At 38.5% G+C, this 16,327-nt stretch overlaps 1 protein-coding gene and 1 long non-coding RNA gene across 2 annotated transcripts; one reads left to right on the top strand and one right to left on the bottom strand.

Annotated features, from left to right (window-relative positions):
* Positions 1–5,257: 5,257 nt before the first annotated feature.
* TACSTD2 (tumor associated calcium signal transducer 2) lies at positions 5,258–7,227 on the bottom strand. Its single transcript, XM_039319819.1, has one exon. The coding sequence runs from the start codon at positions 7,082–7,084 to the stop codon at positions 6,161–6,163; it is 924 nt and encodes a 307-aa protein (XP_039175753.1). The 5' UTR covers positions 7,085–7,227; the 3' UTR covers positions 5,258–6,160.
* A 3,472-nt stretch (positions 7,228–10,699) lies between these two features.
* LOC120297321 lies at positions 10,700–13,554 on the top strand. Its single transcript, XR_005553766.1, has 3 exons — positions 10,700–10,836; positions 11,333–11,472; positions 12,932–13,554. It is a non-coding gene; the product is annotated as an uncharacterized LOC120297321 (long non-coding RNA).
* Positions 13,555–16,327: the final 2,773 nt, after the last annotated feature.

Raw genomic sequence — 16,327 nt, 5'->3', positions numbered from 1 at the left:
CACAATTTTAACAAAACAAAAACCAAAAACTATGGCATAAGGAATTTTCCTAATGCTACCAAGCCATATTTAAAAAAAAAAAATCTGGAAAAGTCAAATCTCACTATCCTAATAGGCCATTGTGATATTTCTAGATTAATTTCAGCATTAAAGTGAGGTAATTTGCAGCACTTAGAAATTTATCAAAACCCTGAGGCAGATCAATGGGGAGGCTTTGAAAATGCTAATTGTACCTGCATGGGAAAGATTATGGTTGTAATAGTATTAACAACCCTATTAAGGAACAGGGAGTTGAGAAGCAATTTATAATATTGCAATCATTCTCTGAAGAAGTGGTTAAATAAAAATGTAAGATATAGATTATTTTGTTTTTATCGCTGTTATAATATGACTATTAATTGATGTCATCTGCCCTGACTGAAATATATCTCATTTATGAAAAATACTTGTAATTACACATTTTAAAAAGAATCCTATAAAATAGCAGACAATGCAAGGAAATCTCTGTATGGTATTTCAATCCCATTTTTCAACAGTTGTCACTGATGTATGATGAAAATTAAAAAGGAAAAATATCCACAATATTAAAACTGTGTTTAAGATCTAATTGCTAACTATTTACAAGAGAAAATTAAAGTTACGTGCCTCAGCTCCTTAGCGAAATCCTGGGAGTGAGGCAGAAGCCCTCAGATAATTTTTCAGAACTGAAGAAATACAGTCATGATCCTTGCCATATATTTTTCAAGAGTAGTTCTACATGGACTGGCGGCAATTGACTAAATGTATAATGTTTAATTGTACATTTGTACAACTAGACACAGCATAGTATCAAGGACTATTCCAGAATGTTCTTCTAAATGTGCCTACTACTTATAGTCCTCGATTTACAATTGCAATTAGGACCAGAATCTCTGTTGCTGAATCATGCCCGATTTTACGACCACTTTTGCCATGGATGTTCAGTGAATCAGTGCAGTTGCTAAGTGGATCATATGGTCATTAAGTGAATTTGGCTTCCCCCATCGTCTTGTTGGAAGCCAGCTGGAAAAAGGAAATGACAGTTACATGAACTTGAGATTCTGCAACCCTCATAAACATGCTGGTTGCCAAGCATCCAAATTTTGATTATATGACCATGGGGATGCTGCAGTAATTATAAGTCACTTTTTTTTAGTACCAGTGTAACTTCAATGGATCGCTAAATAAATGGCTGTAAGTTGAGGATTGCCTGTATCTACTAGTAATCTGTAAGGGAGGCTCTCCTTACAGTCACTCATGCCCTTGTCACCTCACGTTTGGACTACTGCAACATGCTCTACATGGGGCTACCCTTGAAAAGTATTCGGAGACTACAGTTGATCCAGAATGCAGCCGCGCGAGTGATAGTGGGTGCTCCTCGATACACCCACGTTACACCTATCCTCCGTGAGCTGCACTGGTTGCCTATTGGTCTCCGGGTCCAATTCAAGGTGTTGGTTATTACCTTTAAAGCCCTATATGGCTCACGGCCAGGCTATTTGCGAGACTGCCTACTATCTCATAGTTCCCTTCGTCCGGTTAGATCCCACAGGCTGGGCCTCTTTCGGGTCCCGTCAGCCAAGCAGTGCCATTTGGCGGGGCCGCGGAGGAGGGCTTTCTCTGTGATGGCGCCCACATCTTGGAACCAGCTCCCCCCGGAGATTAGGACTGCTCCCACCCTGTTGGTTTTCCGTAAGCTGCTTAAGACCTGGCTTTTCCGGCAGACCTGGGGTTTATAAAATCTGACCCCTGGATGACTGTTATTGTACTGTTTGTTTTGTCATGTTTTATGTTGTTTTTATTGTTAGCCGCCCAGAGTCCTGCGGGAGTGGGGCGGTTTATAAATTTTAAAAATAAAATAAATAAAAATAATCATTTTCTGGAAGAACTAAATTGCCTTTTTGGCATCCTCTACTATAGGATTGGACCATTTCCTAGACCTGTTCACTCCTTCCCTTGTCAGAAAAGCTAGAAGCAACACACCATGGAACATATTGGTTGAAGTGTCTCATTCATTTGTTAAGGTTACAGTGACAAAAATTAATCTCCCAACACTACCTTTTGCTAGGACCCAAAAGCCACAGGTCCCTCAACCCTGGGGTAAAATTTGCTAAATAACAGTTATTCTGATGCCTTTTCTTTGAATTGAAAATGGCATATGGCCAGATATATTATACAATGTTCCTTACTGCAATTAATCTTTGTGTTCCTTTGATTAATTACTGACATATAAAATACAATATCCTTCCCCATTTATAACCTCAGAGTTTTGTCTGTTCCTTCTCAATGGCACACATAGAAATACCAAAGCTTATCCATTTTCAGATGAGGTTAACTAATTACAGAAATTTGATAGCACTTTTAAACTGCCTGGTTTGTCCTGCTTTCATTGTCTCCTATACATCTGGTTCATACACATCTTCTCTACCCTCTTTATTTATCAGGGGTTTTTTTCTGTTTTTCTTTTGTCTTACACTTTTGATTAATCACATTTATCCTCCTTGTTTATCCATTGAATCTTTCAACTTTCTTCTGTCGTTATACATTGTATTAATCAAAACACAAGCAACCTAGAACCTTTTCAGTTTTGCTTCACTGAAACACGAACTGCTCAAAACAATTCTGATGGAATTGTCCAGATGATTTGAGCTATATTTGAACAAAATGTAGTTTTCTTTACACTTTACCTGAGAATAACTTCCATTGAGTTCAGTGGAACTTGTTTGAAAAAGTGGCTAGAAATATAAGAACTTGAGAAGAACTCATATGGATGAGAAGAAAAGCTTATTTTATTTTTATTTATTAATAAAACCTTGCCAAGCATCCTTGTTAAAGCACTCAGATATATCTGTGAATCCCAGTAACAAACTATCTTGGCCTATTATTCCATATCAATGGTTTTTAAAGCATGTTCCTGTGACCCAGAAGTAGTATAAAACCACTAGTAATCTTGATAGCACAACCTTCTACAAGTTGTAATTATTTCAGCAATCCTTTATTTGCATTTAGTCATTTAGTCCAATATATGAAAAATCACCTTTTTGTGTTATATGTTTTATGTAAAATAATCATTTTATTCCTACTAAGGAAAAAATGGACTATGTTACTCATGTCTTACTTGATGTACATGTCTTGCAAAATTGCGATGTATAGCTTAATGTACTGTGCAACACAATCACTAAGCTGGTATAAATCACAATGGTTACTACCATAATAAGACTAAATAATAAACTATGATTTCTAACCACAGTAGCTGCATGTATACAACAGTTTAAGTGATACTCCATCATTTTAATCAACATTTCTTAGACTGATACCATGTACCTGTGATGGCAAACCTTTTAGAGATCGAGTGCCGGGTGGGCATGGCTGCCAGGTGGGTGTGGCCAGGGTGGGCACGGCCAGCTCAATTTTGCTCCTGGGGAGGGACACCTGTGGGGGCCGGGTAGGGTTGGGAGAGATCCAGGAGTCTCTGGTGGGTGGGGCGTTAGGTAGGAGGCTGGTTATGCGGGGGGAGGTGAGGCAGGGCAGGGGTGCCATGTCGCAGGCAAGGCGAGACAGGGGCCGGGGCAGCTGCTGCCTAACACCATCAGCCCCCGCACACAAAGGCCAGCAAGCGCATTGGTGCTGGAATGCATCTGGCCACATGGGCCTTGGCAAGTTAGCGGGCAGCTGGTTGAAGAGGACAGTTGCCATCTCCGGGGCATGGCATGTGTGCCCACAGAGAGGGCTCCGAGTGCCACCTCTGGCACGCGTGCCATAGGTTCGCCACCCCTGCCATATAAGCATCTGATAAGCAATGATGTCACTTGCACTATATGACACAAATGAGATCGGTGATGTAATTTACATCATTTGTGTAACGATGTGTAACATATGTGATGTCACTTGCCTTCTTGCCCTCAGACCCATGCAATGGGCTAAGCAAGAATCATTATCCCGCGGTAATAATATAGCATAGTGAGACAGATTGTCTAGCCACTTTATCTTGTCTAGTAAGAGATGGTCTATATCAACGATTGTGAAGTTCCTGGCGTTATGAAAATGTAGATTTCAGCCATCTTAATACATAGATAAACAGAGACAGAATCAACTATTGCGACTTCGGTACTTCCAAACTTTTGGTTTTGGAAGAATAATTTAGAGCAGATTTTCAGAACAACTTCAAGTTATACTTGCAACTCGGTGGATCCATTCTTTTACCAGTTGTTGGAAATCAAGCAAAAGGATGATATGATACAGAGCCATGCTAGAGAAATTCTTCTTTATTGGAGCTTTTATTCAATTATGATAGATAACTTGGATTCATTTCTGTGTGGGAAATAACATATGATGAAAGCAATTGTGCAAGCTTCTTCCAAAACATATAAAATTCATAATAACTATTCTAATAGCCTGTTATTATAGGGGAGAAATCTTGAGAGCCTGATTATTTTACAGTAGGGCAACACTTTTTGTTAGTGGTGATTTTATTCTCCCTATATTCTATTACATCATTTGTTAATCAAAGAACTGGCCTTAAAGATTAGACATTGCATATTGAACACTCAGCCTAACACTGAACTTGCAGGAAGCACCACATAAAACAGTGGATCAAGATTTGTAGACTGGGTCTATATGCAGTGAAACAAAAATGAATTTTAAAAATTGTAAGTAGCCTTCCTTTTTTTTGCAATGTTATTTAGGTTGATTTCAATAGGTTATTTATAGATTGCTAACTGCAGAAATGCATTTCCATTAATAATTATGTTTCTTTTTCAATACCTAGTTTTAGATTGTTGAAACTAAAATAAATGGCCAGCATTGCTAGTTCTTACATTTTGGCAAAGTTACAAAGCTAAGAGCTTATTTATCTAAAGGATTGCCTTGGTAAACAAGAAACAGCAAACTATGTCATGTCCTAAGTACTCTGCTGAATTATTTTTGGCTGTTAAACAGCAGAGGTGTGGGGGAAGTGATTTGGGTTTTCCACAACTAAGTTATAAGGAAATAGCATTTATTTGCATGATGTTGGCTTTCTTTAGAAAGCATGGTAAGCACTGGCTTACCATGAAATGATGCTACCATAAGATGAAAAGTGATGACGCTCTCAGGAAATAGTAGTGACTGAAAGAGCCAATTAGGTCATCCATTTTAAAATAGTCTAAGCAATTTACATACCACCCTGAATATATCGGTACTAGAGAGTGCGACCTTACAGCAGACATTCAGCAAGGTACAGAACTCCAAAACATATCCATTTCATAAAAGCCAGAAAGTCAGTTTATGTCAGGTACGAACAACCAGATCCACACATTAAATGTACTGTAATGAATCCAGGCTAATTCCTTGGTTGAACCCTCTTCCCAAATAGGACAGCTGTTCTCCAACAGTTTATGAGGAAACTCTCCTTCCACTATGGCTGAACTGCAACTTCTAGCAGCCTCAGCTAGCATGGCCGACAGTGAGGAACACTGGGAATTGTAGTTCAGCAAGATCTGTAGGACACATGCTCTCCACCCCAGTCTCATCACAGCACTAGTTTTAACAGCATTTTAAAGTTAAGAAAATTTATTTCAAGATACCGTTCTGTTACACAAGATAGATTCCATTAGAAAAGCTATGCTGGTATTACTTTACAAAAGTAGCATTCTTACAGTTTTAGATCCGAAACAGAAGCAAATCTTTTCAGCCAATTAAACTTACAAAATAAAAGTGTAGCATCTTTAACAAACAGAAAGCCAATCTTAAATGTAGAAATAAGTCATGTATATATGTGCTTGAGCAACACAGAAAAAATATTTTAACATACACATAAAACAGGTATAGAAACAGAGTTAAGAGAAATTAAGCTAACTGTGTAGCTATGGAACAACATTGTTTTCTTAAAAAAAACACTATGAAACTGGAACATTTCAGGAACAGGTTATAACATTAGGATTTTTTTTCCTCTGAGACTTCAAATATATCTTCAAGCTTCATCAATTTTCCATTTGGCAATTAGGAAATATTTCACAAGCTAATCCTAACCCTAACCCTAACCTTTGATTATTTTTAGAAGGAAAAATTAATACCTCCTTCCCTTCAAACAACAGGGGATAATCTTATCTATTTTTCATTTCCTCAGTGTCAAAATCTTAATTCTGCTTTCAAATTACAGCATCTACGAAACCCGGTTTATTTGCATTTCACCCATCTCCTTAGCCTCAACTTTCTTATATTTTCCAGTCCTCCATCTCCTCATAATCACAAACACAGTAATCCCAGTTAAAATGGCCAAGAGAGCCACCACAACCACTGCCACAATGCCAGCTTTCAGGAATTGCATTGAGAATTCTGGGGGGATTTCATCCACGTAGTAAATGAGGACTTCTTCAATATCTAATGGTTCTCCTTTGACTGTGATATTAAATTTATTACTGGAGGCAAAAGGGGAGTCACGTTTGATGTCTTTTTCAAAGTAATAGGCTACATCTGCAATATCCACATCTGTGTAGGACTTCTGCGAAGCGTTCTGTTTCAAGTCAATTTTGATGAATGGGTAATCATATTCAATAGATGGGATGAAGCTTGGACGAAGCATGTACCGGTTCTGAATGAGGCGCAGAAGACTGCTTGCTACTTCAGATTGGGAGAAGGGAGATTCCCGTTCTTTGTGCTTCAGCTCGATGAAAATCCAGCTTGTTCTAACAAGCTCATTGCACCGTAAGTTTTTATCATGCTTATCTGTTCTCCTGACCCCAGCACTGTTCACACACCAACAAGTATCTGTATGATTGCATTGCCTGGCTTTGAAGATGCCATTATTCTCACAGTCTGGGTCATACAGTCCATCATTGTCCAAAAAACCAGTTTCAGGCTTTGGAAACCTCCTGCTGCCTGGGGCATTCATCTCTGCCTTCATAAGCAGACATTTAGATGTTAGAGTTAAACAGTCCACTTTCTGATTTGAACCGAAAGCCTTGCAGATGCAGCTGCCTTGCTCCATGACACAGAGTGTCCGTCTGTTGGTTGGACATGTGCAGTGATCTTCTGCTGATGCAGCCACGACCATCAAAAACAATACAATTCTGAAAGTAGACTCCATAGGTTGGAGAGAATGAGCAGAAGTTGGCTTTAGAAAAGAACAGTTGAATACAGCAGCCTAAAGACAAGATCCATCCACAGCAAGAGCCTCCCAGTTTCTGTGTGGCTGAATGCAACTCTTGCTTCCTCCCTTTGAAAATGAATGTCGGACCCACCCAATCAATTTAGTTAGTGACTCACAAACAAAACAGGTCACAGCAGAGGTCCAGGAGCACTACACCTTCTTCCATTAGGGTGTGGTAGCAACTCTCATTTCTTTCCTCCCACTGAATGAGGAAGCACCTGATGCCAAAAACACAGAAACCAATATAACACTATTATAAGCTCTTTTATGAATTGAAACATACCTGCCTTATGGGCTGAGGTAATAATATGCTAGGCTACATATTAATGAAAAACCATACTGCGTATTGGCTGAGAAATTCTGGGAATCGAAGCCCACACATCTTAAAATTGACGCTAAGGTAGATTAATGTTGACTTCAGGGGTAAGTACACACAATGGACAGAACTGAGGGATGCAGAGAAAAACTGAGTAGCTCTCTTTAACGTTTTTGAAGATTCAGTGGTTCTTGATGGTCAGCTCTTCCGTGATTTAAGATGGATAGCTGAGACATCTCTTTAGCTTTCCACAAAACAGTGATGAGCCTGTGATAGTTCAGAGGAGTACTAAGAGGAATACTTGGTATCTCTTGAGATGACCCAAATGCTCCAGGCAGTCACATTTTCCTCTGATATAAAATGGATTTTTGAGGTCCCCGATAGCAATTTCACACAGTCTATCCTTATTCACTTAAACACGTATACCTCTGGCAAACACTGACATCTGCGAGGATGTCCACCAGGGAACCATGATTGACCAGTGCTTTATGGTTTTGCTTTGGCAGGATATGAGAAATGGCCTTTACAGTCAAATGGTATTTGGTGAAAGTTGCTCCCAGTCACACTGACCTTTTACTTCCTTGTTCTTCTCTGAATCACAGAAGTGCAGCAGTGGGGACAAGGATTTTTTTAAAAAATCTATAGTTATCAAGGGAGGGATATTTAACACAATGAGGAAACCTCCATTTCAGTTCCTTATGCAGAAAATATATTTCCAAGTCCTGTTCCACTATTTTATAGCCTTTGTACTGTGAGACTATCTTCTCTGGTTCGTGTTGCTTGAATTAGTTATTTTCAGAAAGTTTTTAAAAATTGGGTCCCAATGCTTTTTCAAAACAGTATCTTTATTATTTATTAAACAAATTTATATGCCCCCCCAACTCACACATAGATAACTCTTGCATGTCAAAAGAACACCTATATATTCTTAAAAGCTGCAGTACTTGGCTTTCGGTGAGAAGTCTTGTAATATTTTCATGTCAAATATCAAAAAACTTTACTTTGTTCTGTCTCTTTGGCACTTGAGATGTGCTAAAATTTTGTTCTAGTAGCCTTTGAGATACTGCAGACTGAGAATCCTGGAATAAACTAACCTTAACCCTCCACTTTTTACACACAAGAAATGATTAACCAAAGTACTTCAATTACATAGTTCCAGGGGTGTGTATGTGCCCATGTAACTCATTTATAGTAGCAATAAGGAAGAAACTTGTGGTACCTTGAAAAGTAATTAAAGTTGTTATTCTTTAAGTTGCCACAAGACACTTTCTTATTTTAATTATTCAGTTAGTCCCTAGTATTATGTCTGCCAACTGATTTGGGATAACTATCTTTGAAAACAGTGTGTCGTTCCTTTCTGTTCCTCAATGCTTCCCCTATGCTACTCATCAAACACTATTGCTCAAGCCTTTTTTCCTGCAGGTGTTAATTCCTTCCACTATTTTATTACTGCCAAAACATTCCTCAGTGTATCACTAGAAGTACTGGCCAGAAAATTGTGTGGCACTCTGAAAGCATCAGGGATAAAAACAGGCAAAATTTGAAAACAGCTTTCCGAAGCTCTCGATGCATAAAGACTGAATGCCAAGCTGGCTGAAAATTCAACACACTGCAGAGTGCCAGGATGTCACACAGGTTGTGAGAAAGTAAATAACTTTCTTATTTCAGGAAATAACTGAAGCAGAGGAAAGAGGGATAGTTGAAGGACAATGGAAAAGCAGGATAGGATAATTTCCACTTTTATGAGAACCGCCATCACAATTAAGTGGGTATCAGTTCATTTATTATAGAATTTCTGTACATGAAACAGAATATGATCAAGAATACAGGAATTCCTTGACTTACAACCATTCGTTCAAAGTTACACTGAAAAAAGTGACTTATGATCATTTTTCACATTTATGACTGTTGTAGCATCCCCATGGTCATATGTTCAAAATCTGTATGTTTGGCAACTGATTCATATTTATGACGGTCACAGTGTCCTGGGGTCATGTGATCACCCTTTGCGACCTTCTGACAAGCAAAATCAATGGGCAAACCAGACTCACTTAACAACCATGTCACTAACTTAACAACTGCAGTGATTCACTTAACAAACGTGGCAAGAAAAGTAGTAAAATGGGGCAAAACTCACTTAACAAATTCTTTACTTAGCAACATAAATTTTGAGCTCAATTCTGGTCATGGGCCGAGGACTACCCATATAGTGCTGTAGCAGCTAAGTTTTTAACCACAAAGAGCTTAGTTTAAATATATCTCTTCTATCCATTATAGTTGACTGAAACCTTCTCTTACTTACTCAGCTCTCCAACAACATCTGAGTATAACAAACATTATCTTTCATTCCCTAATTACTACAAAGATTAAAAAACATATATTTTCATTACACTGGCTATTTCCCCATTCCCGTAGATTTCCAGGCCACTTACAATTAAAGTCAATCAAATCGAAAACCCAAACTAAATCATACAATGAAACTATTGAGTTAAATCCAACATTGGCCCAGGAAGACAAGATGCACAGGGAAAAAAAATACTGTAAATTAATCCAACTTGAATAAGAACACAACAATCCATCACTGTCAGAAGAAGCTAGCATAATATCCCCGATCAGTCTTGAGATAAAGTGAATTACTTTGGGTTTTTTTAAAAGCATGCATTTCAAAGCTTTACACAAAAGCATCGTAATTAGTATTAATTCATTCTCCCACCTATATAAAACCAGGAAAACTATTCAAGCAGCATGTATCCATAGAGAAAATGTTACTCTACAAATGTTGAGGGAAAGAGGGGAGCACAGAAGTTTGTCACCCACTCACTCAATTTTCCCTATAAACCAGTGGTTCTCAACCTTTCTAATGCCGCGACCCCATAACACAGTTCCCCATGTTGTGGTGACCCCCAACCACTTATACATAACTGGGTGCCAGGGGCGTGGCCAAAGAAAAGGGGGGAAAAATGGCGGACAGCCTTGTTTGGCGACCCCCGTGAAATGGTCGTTCGACCCCAAACGGGGTCCCGACTCACAGGTTGAGAACCACTGCTATAAATCATCAATTACTTTGTATTTGTAAGACAATATATGGACTGTACAGCCTGTAAAGTTTTCCAGCATACATCTTTCTGTAAATGCTTGCTTTAATGTGATACCATGCTAATGTTCCACAGCTGTTCCATTTGCATGACCCTATCTAAGAAAATTGTCTCCATAAGGTTCTCATTGCCTGTTTTTCAGGACAAGGGGTAGAATCTAGAACTGAGATTTATGGCTTGCCATCTATTATCTTGCTCCTCACAAGTTAAACTTCAATAATGAATAAAAAGCAATAAGGAGTGTGAACCATCCTTCACTGGAAAAGACAACTGGTTAGGTAAGTCCTTATTTCCATACATTTACATGGATCAAGGATTGCACCATTTATTTAGCTATGCAATTTATGCCTGCTTCAATCCAGAGGGACTCTAGGAGTTTAAAGATAATTTTTTAAATAACCTTATTTTTTAAAAAAATAACATTAAAGCTCAACTATAGCAGTCATAACACATTACAGTATTACCTTAAGCATTACTTCTAGCACTCATTGTTCCATAGCTAATCCTGAAAGGTCCTCTAGGAAAGCCAAGTTTTTACTATCCTCTGGAAGATCCTAGGAGTAGGGGCAATCCTCACCTCAGGGGGCTGGTCCAGGAAATGGGAATTGCCACAAAAAAATGCTTGCTGCTTCATTTTTAGGCTGCCTTGTAGAGGTACCTTGAGGTAAGACGGGCAGGCTATAAATGTTATCACTCAATCAATCAATAAATCTATGTTTGTGACTTATCATTTTGGTTCTTAGAAACTGTCTTCTTTATTAAATAATGTTGCAGGAGAGGCACATGAGATATTAGTGAGAAGAACACAAACGGCAATCCAGTGTCTCAGATCTCACCTTGAATGCATAAATATAAGTATTAAAAAAATCTGGAATTCATGGAGTCTCCTGGAAACAATTTATGAGACTAATTCAGTAAGTTTATTCTGCATACAGCTTCCTAACATTTTCATTTTTCTCTCCAGAACTTCCTAATCAAAATAAAAAACCATGTTCAAATGAAGACTTTCCTCCATTATTTCTCCATAGTAGATAATAAGATGCTTAACAGTTTAGCCCCTCTCTTGATAAGGAAGTATACCTGAACTTGCTTACAAGTTCTTACAGCATGAGCAACTTGAAAATTTCGGTCACAACTATAGTTGTTCTGGATCACTAATTTCTATCCAGCAGATTGGAACTGAATATCAGTTTCAAATTCAGAATTTTCGCACAGTTCTACCTAACCTTTGCCTAGAATTCAATATTTATGCTTTCTTCCTCCTGCTTTAGGCTTATCTTGCAGTGCTAAATAGAACTATTTAAAGCTCTTCTATACTGCTGGCTAAGAGTTGTTCAACTTTGGCAACTTTAAGACTTGTGGACTTCAGTTCCTAGAATTCCCCAGCCAACCATGCTTAAAATCCACAGATCCTAAAGCTGCCATGTCGGACACTCTCTGGTATAAACCATGTAGACTTAGTGCATACTCACATCAGGTTTCTGAAAATGAACAACACATTAAGAATATTTTTTTGCGTGAGCTGCTCCTATCTGTTACCAGCTTAATTACTTACCCAATAATTCCAGGATGAATCAGCCAAACTTCACCTTCCCTGTTGGCCAAAAGTAACTTTACAATCTGCAATCATATGTTTTTGATCTGTCCTTTTTTAAAGCCGGATGACATTTCCCGGATCTTCTTTAGCAACTAGCACTATATCACCTATCCTATTTTTTCCTTGTCCTCCCTGTTTTCCAGTTTCTCTTCTACGTTAGGTCAGAGCCGTTTAGGTGAGTCATAACATTTTGCTTAATGCTCACATTTACATCCTGTCTCATTCAGCCTTAACTTTTACTCCTGGTAACTGAACTATCTGAGCTGGATCTTTATCCTATCCCTTGAGTTAAAAAACAAAACTAGATTATTATCTAGGTCAGGGGTAGGCAACCTTGGCTCTTTTATGACTCTGGGAGTTGAAGTCCACGAGTCATAAAAGAGCCAAGGTTGCCTATCCCTGATCTAGGTAGAAACTGCGGGGACTGTGTGGAAGAATTTGATGGAAAGCTGTCCACTTTAATAGTTATGAATTGCAAGCATGGAAACCTGCGTCCTTTAGACATTTCACATGATAGTCTGTTGCAGGTAGTCAAGCTGTCCTCTTTAGGTCACGTTATCTATCCCTGATAATGTCCCCTTTCTGGGCAAGCAAATTGTCTTGGAGACGAAAACAAACCCGTCCCCAGCTTTTCAATGGTGGCACCATCCATTTAAAGCATGTACAGGAAAGTTTCTCTCATTCAACTTCTCTTGCTTCTTCTACTCGTTAAAAGCAGTCATGGGAAATCTCTTGACATTGGGTTTCTTACTAGGTCCTCTATGCTTTTTCCATAGACTCCAAGCTTTCATCCAGAAGTGAATAAATGAAGATCTCAGCTTCCGACAGACTGCAGATAATCCCTTCTTTTTATCTCTTCCCTCTAACCCCACAAGAGTGTCTTTATGGAAGAAAAGAGCTATCTCCATGATGCTGTGGTCTGCATGAAAATAACAGAAAAGGCACATGCTGAGATCTTTTAAAACCAGGCCCGAGTTCACTTTTGTCAGACTGACTGCTGGGCAGCTGAATGAGAAGTACATCAATATCATTGCCTATCTTAACAAAATGAAACTCAATATGGGGAAAAATAAGATACTGGTACAGATTAGATGAAGCGTGGTTCAGTAACAGTGAGAGGGAACTTGGACTCCTAGTAAACAATCACTTAAATATGAGCCAGCAGCGTGCTGCAGCTAACAAAAAAATCCTAGGCTGCATTAACAGAGGGATAGAATCAAGATCAGGTAAAGTGTTAGTACTGCTTTATAAGACCTTGGCAAGACCACTCTGGGGCTAGTGCATCCAGTTTTCATCACCACAATATAAAAAATATGGTAAGACTCTGAAAAGAGTGCAGAGAAGAACAACAAAGATGATTAGGGGGCTGGAGGCTAAAACTTATGAAGAACAGTTTCAGGAATTGGCTATGTCTAGTGAAAAGAAGGACTAAGAGTGACATAGCAATCTTCCAATATTTGAGGGGCTGCCACAAAGAAGAGGGGGTCAATCTATTTACTAAAGCACCAGAAGGCAAGACAAGAAGCAATGGATGGAAACTAAGTAAAGAGAGAACCAATCTAGAAGTAAGGAGAAATTTCCTTACAAAGAACCACCAATGGAATGGCTTGCCTTCAGACGTTGTGGGTGCTCCATCACTGGGGATTTTAAGAAGAGATTGGACAACCATTTGTCTGAAATGGTTGAGGGTCTACCGCTTGAGCAGGGGGTTGGACTAGATGACCCCCAAGGTCCCTGTTATTCTGTTTGATCAGCTTCAGCATGGACAGACTTTCTACTGATCAAGGTATTATTCCTATGAGTGACAGCAAACCCTCAACCTTAAGCCTGGATTTTTCCTACTCATCAGTCAGAGGGGAGAAGTAGCAATATGACCACGTTCGCCAATCCGTGTGCTTCAGTGCAGTGTGCCAACAAAGCATTTGATTAGAAATCACTTGTGGAGCTTTAGATTCTAGGTATAGAGAGAATGTTGAGATTATAGATATATTCAAAGAACAGCTGTTATAGAAGGGCTTTCCAAGTAACCAAAAAAATGGAATGGGATATGCAAAATATTTCCCATTCAAAAAATTTAATTTCCAGTACAAAAAGCTCCATCCCAAAGTGGAAAGGAAGTTTCATATACTACATGAAACAAGCTATTTCGGTCATTTTTAAAATTTGTTTCAAGCTCCCAAATTAACCAAATCAGGCCATTTTGCTCTTTTACCAGCTGTTGCAGGAAGCTTAGTATAAAGCAAAAAAAAAAAAAAAGGTGAAGTTGACATTCCAAACAGCAATTTCTTTTAAGGCTTTTTCTAACCCAACATCCATTTTCACAAAAAAATAAAATGAAGAGGCTCAGTTACAATTGTCAAGTCAGCTCCTTCTTACGAGGAAAAAAAAACAACCACTTACAAGAAAATGCCAATTTCACTAGAACAGGAGACATTTGGAGAAATATAGCACAACTACTGTTTTTAAAAATCAGTGTTGCATCCAGGTTTATGCTTTTCTAAAGTTTTTCTGCTGGCAGCAGATTCTTCCTTCACATAGCCTCAAAATCTATTGCGATGGCTGCCCCAAACACTAAGTGCAGATTTTGACAGCTGGGACGGGGGGGGGGGGGTAGAGAGGGAAAAATCAATTTCATTAGTAGTCTGCTACAGCAAGACGATAACTTCCACCCCATGTAAAGCACACCAAACATGTGCACACTGCCTATAGTAATCTCTCATTGTAGAAAGAAAGCTCTTTGCCCAACTCCATTTAGCCCATAAACATGTGCTCTGCTTGTCTTTTGTACATGTTTTAAAAGACAATCCTGGCTGCAGCCATTCAACTTAAAAAAAAAAAAAAGAACTTCTCTAGGCCTAAAGAAGTTTTTTTGCAAATTAAGATTGCAGTGAAAACCAACTGACACTTCACCTGTATATTCCTAACTCTCCTGTTTTTGATTTTGTTTTAAATAAGAGGCAGTAGCATTCCAATAATTCAAGCTTTTAAGCTTTTTTCTCATAATGAGTTGTGGGAATAGTGAAATCCCAATCCCATTATTCAAATTTATATGATGTAAAAAAAAAAGTAAGTTTTCTGTAGCCGGTTCCTCCCAGCTATATGGTTTTATAAAGCAGTGTTTTTGTTTGGTTAAATTCTGGGTAATTAGAAAAGAGTGCTGTGCTATTCTCTAAGCCCCAAGGGAGTTTATTAGGCATCAGTTATTGCACAGCGCCCTCTAGTGGCTCTGTCCAAGTTTGAAGCACAATTAATTGCGGCATTTCTGAGCAATAACTATTCTGCAGCAAGTTATGAAGTCTCCATGGAAAGTCATTATAAACAAGTTGTTTCCAATTACAACACGCGTTTACTCAGGCACCCATTTTTAATGCCCAAAGTGGTAAGTTCTTTATGCAATATTTATACATGATGAATAGTCAACTTTTTTTTAATCCCAATTTTGCTGCGTGTGCAGCTAGAAACCTACAATGTGCTTTAACAGTGCATTTGAAATAGACAGCATAATCCACAGCTAATGGAACTGCTCTGTGCACAGCTCTGAAATGCAATCCTATGAATCAAACACAAAGAAACTTAACCTGTATTACATTTCTTTTATATGAAAAGTTCCCTTTTAGGTCAATTTGAAACAAGGGAATCTTTTAAACATCTTCACGTCATTAAGGAGATACAACACTGCCAGGAAAAGCTCTTTCCATTATTTGAGTGGTTAATTCCTTTCACTTCCCCATAAAAATGCACACACAATGGGCAAATATACCTGTACTATGCTTTTACATGAAAGTAAAGTAGTTCAGTCATTCTTTCTGTACAAAGGCACGCTATTTACAATATTCGTTACACACAATATAAATGTAAACATTTTTCAATAAAATTATGTTGCAATGACTGCAAATTCTATACATAGATTGGGAGGTTTTCCTTCCCTTCTAGAAATCAGTGGTTTCAGTGCCGTGCTAGGATCTCAGGAGGACATACAAGCCATTATATCACATGCAATTTGATTGACGTTAATAGTCTGGAGACGGAACAAATGTATGGATTAGACTTCATATCAATGCAACTCTATATGGGGTGGTATGATCTAAGAGCCTTGCATGCAATTAACTAAATCAAATATATGCTGACTTTCAGTGAGAAAGTGCTATACATTCACTATTCAGCAGTACTTG

The sequence above is a fragment of the Crotalus tigris genome, unplaced genomic scaffold (genome assembly GCF_016545835.1).
Source record: "Crotalus tigris isolate CLP2741 ecotype Arizona unplaced genomic scaffold, ASM1654583v1 scf7180000023617.9722795, whole genome shotgun sequence".
Lineage (NCBI taxonomy): Eukaryota > Metazoa > Chordata > Lepidosauria > Squamata > Viperidae > Crotalus > Crotalus tigris.
This window is presented reverse-complemented; position numbering and strand designations above follow the sequence as displayed.